The sequence below is a fragment of the Cyprinodon tularosa genome, unplaced genomic scaffold, assembly GCF_016077235.1.
Source record: "Cyprinodon tularosa strain WSP-4 unplaced genomic scaffold, ASM1607723v1 ctg11, whole genome shotgun sequence".
In the NCBI taxonomy this organism is placed as follows: Eukaryota; Metazoa; Chordata; class Actinopteri; order Cyprinodontiformes; family Cyprinodontidae; genus Cyprinodon; species Cyprinodon tularosa.
This window is the reverse complement of record NW_024037893.1, coordinates 1,904,551-1,915,066: the sequence shown is the minus strand read 5'-3', so window position 1 is coordinate 1,915,066 and position 10,516 is coordinate 1,904,551. Positions and strand designations below refer to the sequence as shown.

The 10,516-nt window shown below is 39.2% G+C and overlaps 2 protein-coding genes across 4 annotated transcripts; one reads left to right on the top strand and one right to left on the bottom strand.

Annotated features, from left to right (window-relative positions):
• Nucleotides 1-771: 771 nt before the first annotated feature.
• On the bottom strand, nucleotides 772-3,302 carry arpc4l (actin related protein 2/3 complex, subunit 4, like). Its single transcript, XM_038295334.1, has 6 exons — nucleotides 3,120-3,302; nucleotides 2,359-2,477; nucleotides 1,946-2,057; nucleotides 1,769-1,864; nucleotides 1,362-1,532; nucleotides 772-1,267 (listed from the first exon to the last, which is right to left on the bottom strand). Exons 1-6 carry the CDS (start codon nucleotides 3,120-3,122, stop codon nucleotides 1,262-1,264), a joined length of 507 nt encoding a protein of 168 aa, XP_038151262.1. The 5' UTR covers nucleotides 3,123-3,302; the 3' UTR covers nucleotides 772-1,261.
• Nucleotides 3,303-3,472: 170 nt separating this feature from the next.
• Nucleotides 3,473-9,701, top strand: tada3l (transcriptional adaptor 3 (NGG1 homolog, yeast)-like). 3 transcript variants are annotated; one of them, XM_038295313.1, is made up of 9 exons: nucleotides 3,473-3,604; nucleotides 4,027-4,241; nucleotides 4,924-5,171; nucleotides 5,345-5,450; nucleotides 5,538-5,673; nucleotides 5,794-5,897; nucleotides 6,036-6,142; nucleotides 8,848-9,039; nucleotides 9,122-9,701. In XM_038295313.1, the coding sequence occupies exons 2-9, from the start codon at nucleotides 4,032-4,034 to the stop codon at nucleotides 9,312-9,314; spliced, it is 1,296 nt and encodes a 431-aa protein (XP_038151241.1). In that variant the 5' UTR covers nucleotides 3,473-3,604; nucleotides 4,027-4,031; the 3' UTR covers nucleotides 9,315-9,701. The 3 variants fall into 3 exon arrangements, with proteins under 3 accessions (XP_038151241.1, XP_038151232.1, XP_038151250.1); XM_038295304.1 differs by lacking the exon at nucleotides 3,473-3,604 and adding an exon at nucleotides 3,611-3,758; XM_038295322.1 differs by lacking the exon at nucleotides 3,473-3,604 and adding an exon at nucleotides 3,909-3,932.
• The last annotated feature ends 815 nt before the right edge of the window (nucleotides 9,702-10,516 follow it).

The following is a 10,516-nucleotide window of genomic DNA, read 5'->3' as shown; positions in this document are numbered from 1 at the left end:
TCATATTTATTTTAGAATGGTATTAATGAGAAATTTCTTAGGCGGAGGGGCCAGTTTGGCACATTTATCCATAAATGTCACCAAACTGTGCCAAATATGTTTTTTACATCAATACTGGGGGTTTGGTAAAATTACGAGGTCATGTAGCAGCTGGACCCGCCAGTGGGTCCTTAGGGTTCAAGGGGTTAGGGAACGCCACCGTTTGGCAAGAAGGAAAACAACTTTTACCTTCTTGCCTGGTTTACGTTTAGCAGCTTTAAACAAAGACATACCTGTAAATTCTCATTCATCAGTCATGGAAACCTTTAGCTCAGTGTTTTGGTTTAACAAAGACAATTGCATAAAGCAACAGTCATTCCAATTAGAAGGCAATGTCTACGTAGAGTACATATATATATATATATATATATATATATATATAAAATGAGTTTTAGATGGTGAAAACTAACAGGCCCTTTTCCAGTGAAGCAGTTAGATTAAATATAATCAGAATTCTTCAAATGGATTTTACTCTGACAGCCATTTACTGCAGGTAATAGAGTGCTAGCTTTGAACTGCTGTGTTTAACCCCACTTAACCAAGAAACTATAAGTGAAATGTTCACACAGTCTCTGCAGCACTTCCCCTTCCCTCACATCAACGGTTCATGATGCGAGGTATGACCTCACCACCTCCTGTAAATGACTTCCTCAAAGAACCGAGCTGTTTATAGGTGGAGCAACAGCGGCAGCACGAACCATGTATGGCCTTTTCTCAATGTCAAAACACGAGTATAAACAAGTGACTTTATTTCTCTTTCAATATTTTCTTACAATAGTTACCGTGGCAACTTTAGAGACGAGTCTCACTTTGTGATTTAATGCCACACAGATCGCTTCCATAGACATTTATGTTCAAAACTTTGGAGACCAATTTGAAGCAACAGTGACAGAACATACAGACTCTGTTAGACAATACAAAAACCTGGTCATTTAATCAGCAACAACAAATCCTTAGTGCCCCTGTATTCATGGCTATCAACTTTGATTAATACTTTAAGGACCCGCCTTTGTGTGGGGATTTGTTCAGAGGCTAAAAATGAAACTGGTAAATATTTCATTATATACAGGAATTGATATCCATGAATACAAGGAAATATATAATATCGACACAAAGGGTGTCAGATTGGTCACAACTATCTCATCTGATTGGCTGTTCCCTCCTTAGGTTCCCACTCACATTTTGATTGGCCCTTGGAGAGTCGCAAAAGACAATGCCGTCATCAGAACTATGGAAGAGACAAAAAGCAGTTAGTCTTTCTTGGTCATTATGCCCAACAGTGAATAGACCAAATAATATATTGGGGGAAAAAAAAGACGTACGTTCTTGAGGAATTCTTCAGCAACAATACGGGCCCTGGCATTAACAGACAGTTTCATCTCGCTGATCTCCTTGTCGATCTCCTCCATGAAGTGGATGACGAAGTCCACCAGCTTGTGTTTGTACATCTGCTCTGTATGGAAGTTGGTGATCAAGAAGCTAATATCATATCCCTGCGAAGATAGGAGGGGCGTTAAAATCGGTACTCAAAACAAAAATAAAAGAATAAAGTTGATTCATTTGCCATCTGCTGCTTAATTAACATGTACCAGTTTCAATGGGGGCCAAGGCTGACGAGGACGATTTATACAAATTAAAATGACTCCACACAGGGGAATCTTCCGTTTGCGGTCAATGACTGTTTTCATTGTTCTAAAAATAATAACTTCTCTCCCCTTTAATCCCATACCTCCACTGGTTTCCTCCTCAGAATGAAGAAGTTCTCAGCTCTCATCATCATAAACCGCATGAACTTGTGGCAAAGAATCTTCTCGATCTCATCGGCCTACAATAAATAAGAAGTGATTTTAAATTTGAAAATGACATAGTAAGGGGGAAAAAAGGGCATCACATCATGTTAAATGACCTGCTTGACAGCAATGCTGACTCTGACGGAGTTGATGGACCCCTCTATGAGAACTTTCTCCTTGTCATTACGGCTGATCACCACCGGCTGAAGAAGAAGCTCCTTACTGCTCCTGTAAGCATGACAACAAAAGGCATTCTCAGCTGACAGATAATTCATCCTTTACAGATACCTACTGGTATCTACTCAGATGTCTGCTAACAAGCTGCAGCAAGCCCCTTTCAGATAAACTCAGGAGCCTTACTGCAGCCTTTGCAATATTTTTTCCTCCCCATACTTTCTTTAGCAAGTCAGATCAAGTCCATGCTTGTAGGACAGCTTCTGAATATCCACAGGTGGCTTTAGGGAAGTAAAAATAACAGTAAAGACTAAAACTATTGGGTCTTCTGATGATCAAGTGCCAATATACATACCTGACCTCCACCTCAGGCTTGTTGTGACGCTCCACCACCTGAGAGGAGAAATTCTCCAGGCAGAGGGCTGCCTGCAGGGTGGCCCTCACGGCGTTCAGGTAGGGGCGCAGAGTCGCTGTCTGAGGAGAAAGGGGGTAGTGATCAGCAACTACTGAGGGTGGGGGGGGATCATGCTTTGTTTTGTTATGCAGATCGAAACAGGAAAAAGTGACCCTTCAGCTCTGACAGTGTGACCTTTGAGGTCGGGTTTGACCGGTAGGATATATTGCAACAAATATTAGGACAATATCCCCTGCTAAAACTGACTTAACATGTTTAACTTTAGATAGGTACTCATTAGACACTAAAAAATGTGGTCGTTGAGTTATAATTCAACTAAATTTTGGTTTGAAGATGTAGTTATGGGTTTTATTGGGGTAGTGGATATGATGCCTTCAGGGGACGGTGGCTCGTCGTTATTCTTCACGCAGAGCTCATATAATATCTTAAATATTCGTATTTTTATCCCTAAATGTTTACGCTTTGAAAAACAGAAGCCGTGATGGACAAGCTTCGAGAAGAAAAGACAGCTCAGCTAAATCTCTCTAGTTTCTGCATATCGTCTCATCAAGGATGTCCGTGCTCTGATTTTCCTGCAGCCGACCGCAAACATCTACAGAAGCTAGCTAGCTAGCCACCGTCGCATTGAATGAAACCGCGATTAATTGAATTAAACAGCGAAATATTAAAACGTAAATATAAATCTAAAGAAGCAGACTCACCATTTTGATCTGTACAAGAAGGAAGTTCCTCAGCCACGCCTGGGACGACTCTTCCGTAAATCCTACATAGTAGAGTACAGCTAAGATGTGCTTGTTTTCTTTTACTTCTTGTTTAAGGGAGCGGATGTCTCCCGGCCACAGATAAAAATGTATGCGTAGTTTATTACACCGCCCGGGCGGCAGGTGATTTTACAACAAATCGAGCGTATACTAAGACGATTCCATTCCGCCGTGTAATAAGCGAAGATGTTGCCATTTAATGACTTATTTAAATTGTCAAATTTACGTTTTTAGGAAAATTTTCGGTCAAAACGATTAAATAATAACGATCTGAGGAGTTAGAAGAATTGTGGATACAATTTATTTGGGAATTGCTGAAGCACTAACACCTCGTTAGAAAAATGGTATGCGCTGAAGATACCACTCTAGCCTCAAAATTAGATGCCATCGAAACTCAATAGTTTTGCTTACTTATTTCGACTAAGGTACTTTTTAAAAACTATTTACCTATAATTGTATATATTAAATTATCTATAGATGAGTTGTAGATATATAAAATATTACTACATTTGTTTTAAATGCTTCAGACACCCTTTTAGACACAATGGTTTTTCCCATCATGGCCACTTTTTACTGACGGTAAATATTGCTGCTCTTTAACATTTAATTTGATGTTTCTATGGCTCAAAATGTAAAAAGTACTTTCTAAAATGTTCACGGGTAGTACTTGTGTGTATTATACGAATAGATATAAGCAGCTTTCATGAAAATTGAACAGAAATGTGGGTCCGTGTGATGCAGGCAACCCTTTTTGTACGTGCTTTGAGTTTGTGATCAGATAGGCATAACTACAGTAAGTGTCGGTGGGGCTAAGGATGTCTTATTAACCACGTTATCCATTTTTCAGACATCATGAGTGAGTTGAAGGACTGTCCCCCACTTAAATATTACGACTTTAAACCCGTGGAGCATGTGAAGCTGTGTCCCCGCTACACGGCTGTTTTGGGCCGTTCGGAGGATGATGGCATCGGCATCGAGGAGCTCGATACCCTGCAGCTGGAGCTGGAGACCCTGCTGTCCTCCGCTAGCCGCCGCCTCCGGGCCCTGGAGGAGCAGAGACAGGTGAGGGGTGGTCTGCATCTTTCAAATGGGTTTAATACCTGCATTTATTTGGAAAACTATCCTTGCCATCTTTTTCAACCTAAAAATCATGTCACTGCCACAAACTTTAATGCGTCTCAAATGTTTTTCTTTTCTTTCTTTTTTTTTTTTTTGGGTAAAATACATTATACATTAAAATAGATAGAGAGCATCAGAGTGAACCAATTTTATTTTATTTTCTGCAGATTCTAATTAGATTTAGGTCAAGATTAAATATGCTTTGATTTAAACCCATCTGCTCTATGTTTTTCTAGTCTTTTACCACCCATTTTGCTCTATGCACCACTTCCACTAAATATAACCAATTTTATTTCCCTGCTGAAGAATGATGAAGCATGATTCTGACAGCACCATTAGCACCATCTGACCACCAACCACCATGAGGATTGTGTTTGTGTGACGATGTGCAGTATTATATTGTTTTCCACACATACCGTAAATCGAGTTGAAATATTCCTCAACTGAATTCTCTCATTAGATGATTTTATAGGCAGTTTCTTTGCAGTTGATTAAAATAGGGGTATCCATCCAAAATCAAATGCATCACATTCTTTCCCATTTGAGGTGAAAAAAACAACACTTTGTCCAATTCCTTCTTCTGTTCTGCATCACTTTGCCCTCATTATCCTGTGTTCCATCTCAGATCCTCACAGACTGGCAGGACAAGAAGGGAGACAAACGTTTTCTGAAGCTGAGCAAGGACCCGGATCCTGCAGCCCCAGTCCGTCATAAACCTAAGAAGCCAAAGCTGGAAGGGAAGGGAGCGCACGGACCAGGCCCAGGCCCCGGCAGACCCAAATCTAAAAACCTGCAACCAAAAGTTCAAGAATATGAATTTACAGATGATCCACAAGATATCCCTCGTACTCCAAAAAATGATGCCCCAAACAGGTAACTGGCACCAACTTGCACATGAGAATGAAGGCCTTTCATCAGTTATATCTGAACTATAATATATGTATACTTTCCTCTAGGTCTCATGAATCGTTATATTTACAGTCATAAACGAATGAAGGGCTTCAGCCTCCTTTCTGCTTCTTTATTATTATGTGACTGCTTTTCAGGTTCTGGGCATCAGTTGAACCATATTGTGCAGATATAACCAATGAAGAGATCAGACTGCTGGAGGACCTTCTGAAACCTCCAGACGACGAGGCCGAGTATTTTAAAGTATGACATGAAACAACACTGAACTCCAATCATTTTTAGCTGTTAACTGATGATATAGACTGAGCTTCAGCTATGACTCTACTGTAGATTCCAGCACTGGGGAAACACTATTCACAGCGGTGGGCTCAAGAGGACCTGCTGGAGGAGCAGAGAGAAGGGGCGCGAGCCAATGACAAGAAGAAGAGCATGATGGGAGGACCACTGTCAGAACTGGACGCAAAAGGTGAGAGAAGAACACAGTCTTCAGCCGGGGAAAATGTCTACCATTGGTTTTAGATTGACTGGATCATATTGATACACAGCTGTATATCAATGCCAGTACTCATCCATGTGTTTAATATAGATGTTGACTCACTGCTGAAGAAATCTGAATCCCAACATGAATCACCAGAGGACGGTTGTCCCTTTGGGCCTCTTACTCAGCGTTTGCTTCAGGCACTTGTAGAGGTCAGTTTCATATTAAATGATTGGTATATTACTGAAAAAGAAATAACTGGGAAACTTAGAACTGTCAAGAAAATTACTGCAAATAAAATGATCTAGACTTTTGCAAAAAGTTCTGATTTGGTTTTTCATATGTTTTAGGAGAACATTATATCCCCCATGGAGGATTCTCCGATACCAGACATTTCAGGAAAGGATACCAATGATGGCGCTGGGACTTCACCTCGGAGTCAAGGAAAAACGTTTAGGTACTATGAGCATCATATTATTGTATAAGAACTTTTCTACCATGGCTTTAGGAATTTGGGGGTATTATTAACAGTCTTTTGTTTCCCTCGGACTGCAGTAAGGAAGAGATCAGTTCACTGTGTGTTCTGTAAAAATTGATTTTTGTTTAAGTTTTTCTCAACATTAAAGTCTAAAATAATTTAAAATCAAAAACCGCAGCCCTGGAAACATAAAAGCTTTTTTTGCAAACATTGAAAACGAATCTGCACTATTTTGAGCTGTGGGGTTTGACAAGTAAGTTGGATATAGGTAGACTTAGACAACATTTATTGTCATTTTCTATACACAGAGTGTATGTACAAAACGAATTTTCATTCTACATAGCTCTCATGACATTTCCATTTTCTTGAATTGCAGCAATGATCAAATGTAAACATTGTGAGAGAAAAAACATGGTTCAAAAAGCGCATTGATATGGTCAGTTTGATGCAGAGTCAGTGATATGATTTAAATTTTTTTCAACATTCAGCTGTCTGATGGCAGCATTTACCTTCTGTAAATTTCAATTACGATAATTTCAATAATCCATTACACATGATTTATTTAAATTTTTTCACCTCTAATTTTAAAACGAATAATTTTTTTCTCTAACTTCGAAGGAATAAACTGAACCGGAATTATTTAATGAAACTCAGGACAAAACAAAATGATCATAGGTTTAAAATAGGGATGCACGATATTGGGATTTTGGGCGATATCCGATATGCCGATATTTTAAAACTCATGTAGCCGATAACCGATATCGATACCGATGTTAAAGCTTGACAAAAATAAGTAGTCATTGAATATAGCAGTTTTGTTATCCATTTCTGACACTTTGAAAGATAATATACTCAAATATATTTTCATATGCTAATATCAAATAGATTTTTAAAAATGCGCTATCGATCTATTTTACTTTCAAAATCTTGTGAAATTTCATCGTTCTGTTACAAACTCTCGTGATATTTTACAAATTCTTGTGAGATTTTGTTAGTAAAACAGATCGATACCCCGTCAATATATCAACATATAAAAATATGGCAAAATTTTGTGAATTTTCGGGATATTTCTTAGCATAACGATGACATATAGAAATATTTCATTAGTAAAAGAGATTGATATGGTGTTTTTTAAATGGCAATATATCAGCATATGAAGATATTGCGATATTTTAATGTATCAGTATTTTTTCCCTCGTCTTTAGAAGTTTTTAAGTCTGGAAAAAAGAAGTTTTTGAGGAAGAAGAAGAAGTAGTTTTTTTTTTTTTTTTTTAGACTTTAGAAACTCAGAAGCTGATCAAATATCGGGTTAAATATCGGTGGGGTGGCCGATGTCCGATATTCAGTTTTAAGGCCGATACAGGCCGATACCGATATGGGGCCGATTATATCGTGCATCCCTAGTTTAAAAGATGGTCTTAAAGATTCCCCTTTAAAAGATGTTTACAGCTTCATAACAATTGAGGTTGAGTGCTTGTTGTTTTCCTAGGTTTGTCCAGAGTAGAGGAGCTCACAGATTCTGACCATCCTGCAGCTTTTAGAACCAACACAAGTTAATGGTTATGAGGATGTGACCGTGTTTCTCATTTAAAATAAAAGAAAATAAAGATGTTTTAGAACTTTATATTTCTGAACATTTTCTGCCTTCAATTGGCTATAAGATAGACATGAAGCTGAAAAATAAAACTTTTAAAGCAATTTCACAAAAATGAAATATACTTCACTGTAGAATTTAACAGAGGTTAGACTATTCTGGTATATAAACCCTAGCAGGACTGTATGATCCCAATAGTTTTGAATGAAAAATCATAAACCATGCAGGTAAAATCATTATAGCCCTGAGATGGTAATGAACATGAGTTTATTAAAGGCAGCTTCTAACCAACGCTTATAAACTCTTTGTTCCTGCACAGAATGAGCAAATCACCGAGCCTTCAGTGAGCGCCTTCTGTAGGAACGCTGTCATTGAATCAGTGGCTCTGCACCTTCGTCTCTCCTCTGTACTCATGCTGAAATTGTTAACATTGCTGTTACTGGCGTCGCGTGTGCTAACACATGCACATTGTTTACACGTGCCCTTTCACCAGGAAACTGTAGTCCTTATTTATACATATCAGATAACAAATCTGTTTAAGGCAGAGTAATACCTAACACATTACTGACTTTTACAAACTCAATAGTTACAATGCTAGTTACTGCAAAAAAAATACATTTTTTCCTCTCCCCTGTACCAGAGAAGTTTTTAGAGCCGGGCCATTTGTCTCATGGGGAAAAGAGAAATATAGCTAAACACTTTTTCATTGTTTAGTGCAAAACAGGCGATCAGATAATGGTTTGTTATCCTTTTATCGCATTTTGGTTGAATAAATGAGAAGCAAAAAATGCTAGCGCATTTTTCTCAATGTCGGTTTCAGATTAAACAAATTAATTGCCTGAATTTACACAGACCGTTCTGTTCTTGTCTATTGGCAAACTGCAACTCAACCCCACACTTCTTGCTGCTATCTATACGTTTCTGGCCTTTTCTGGCTATCAGGATATTTAACCAAACTTCTTGATAGAGTTCATAATACATACATAGTGCATAAGAAAATGAATGTTTGAGTTGGCTTGTTAAGGACAGAATGTACAGCAGCTTAATTCATCTTTTAACTAAGTTTGTTTATTTGTTTCCTTCTATCCAGTGTTCCTCACACACGTTCCCTGGAGACGCGGATTAAGGAGGAGCTGATAGCCCAGGGGCTGCTGGACTCCGATGAGCGGCCTGGACAAGGAGGAGACTCTGAGGACGAGGTCCTCGCTGAGCTGCAGAAGAGACAAGCAGAACTGAAAGCCCTCATTGCCCACAACAGAGCCAGGAAACAGGAGCTGCTGCGGTGAGGACTGTGCTTATCGTAGGTAACATTGCCTGCTAACCCAAGGTTTGATTTGACCCTGTGATGTGCTGCTGTCTCACAGGCTGGCAAAAGAAGAGATGCGAAAGCAGGAACTGCGGCAGAGGGTGAGGGTGGCTGACAACGAGGTGATGGAGGGATTCCGTCGGATCATGGCGGCCAGGCAGAAGAAACGCACTCCAACCAAGAAGGAGAAAGACCAGGCGTGGAAAGCTCTGAAGGAGAGAGAAAGCATTCTAAAGTTATTAGACGGATAAAGGAAGAAATGTACTTTTTGGTTTTGTTCTTTAACTCTCAGCTCTCAGCCTGTCCTTACTGACTCTGGAGTATTCATTTATGTGGGGTAGTTCTTTTATCTTGTATCATCAGGAAGTCCATTTGATACTCAGCCATTTTTTTGTAAAGTATTGCTTGGAATTGTTTTTCTGTGTTGCCATTTTTCTAACAATTGTCATGACAAAAATACACAACTACTGGGTATGAGCCAACCGCTTATTGTGTTTTGATAACTACTGTATAGAGAAGTCTGAGGAAAAAGGCATGTTCTGTAGTCTCTTCCTCCGGGTACACAACATCAAGCTGAATAGCACAAACTATTTCCCCTTGTCTGTTAATAAAGATCCGACTTGTGCAGTTGTTTGTTATGCTTTCTCTCAGCATCTGTTAGTCAGATTAGTATCGAGCAGTGATACTTAATAATAACCCATCATTAGGATATCATGAATCTAAGTATGAGTCTATGTCTTCAGACCACCAGCTCTTTTTTGTTTTGTTGCATTTAACACTTCATCATTCTGCCTGAACCAAAGCTCTGTATCCAATGTTTGCACTCTGAGTTGCCCTTATCGGTGACTATGACAGAGTTGTCTTAAAACTTTTGCAGGGTCGGTTGTAGCCTTGCGAGGTGATTGAACAGTGTAGACTGTGAACAAAGCTAAACCAATGAGACGGATATTGGTCTACTGACCAGCGCAGTGCTTTTCTGTGTTCCATGTTGCCAGGCTGATAATCAATTTGCAGTTAATCCAACCTGACCAGGGGGGGAAATTGGTTAAAGACCAACCTGTTAAGAGTTATTTATCAGATGCAATGTTAGAACAGCCTGTAGCTCCTGAGATTCTTAGGGACAGTAGCTCAGAGCTCTTCCACTGCATATCCTGGCCCGTTGTGATGCTGAGAAACTACTCCATGCATTTGTTAATTCAAGGCTGGACTATTGTAATTCTATACTATCAGAAAGTCCACAAACTGTAGTTAAAAGCCTTCAGCTGATCCAAAATGCTGCAACCAGAGTTTGGATGAAAATTTAAAAAAGATATCTCTAGTATCCTAGCTTCTCTGCTCTGGCTTCCTGTTAAATCCACAATAGAATTTAAAATCCTCCTCACATATATAGCTCCATCTTATATCAGAGATATGATTGTTCCTTATGTTCCTAACAGATCACTTCACTCTCAAT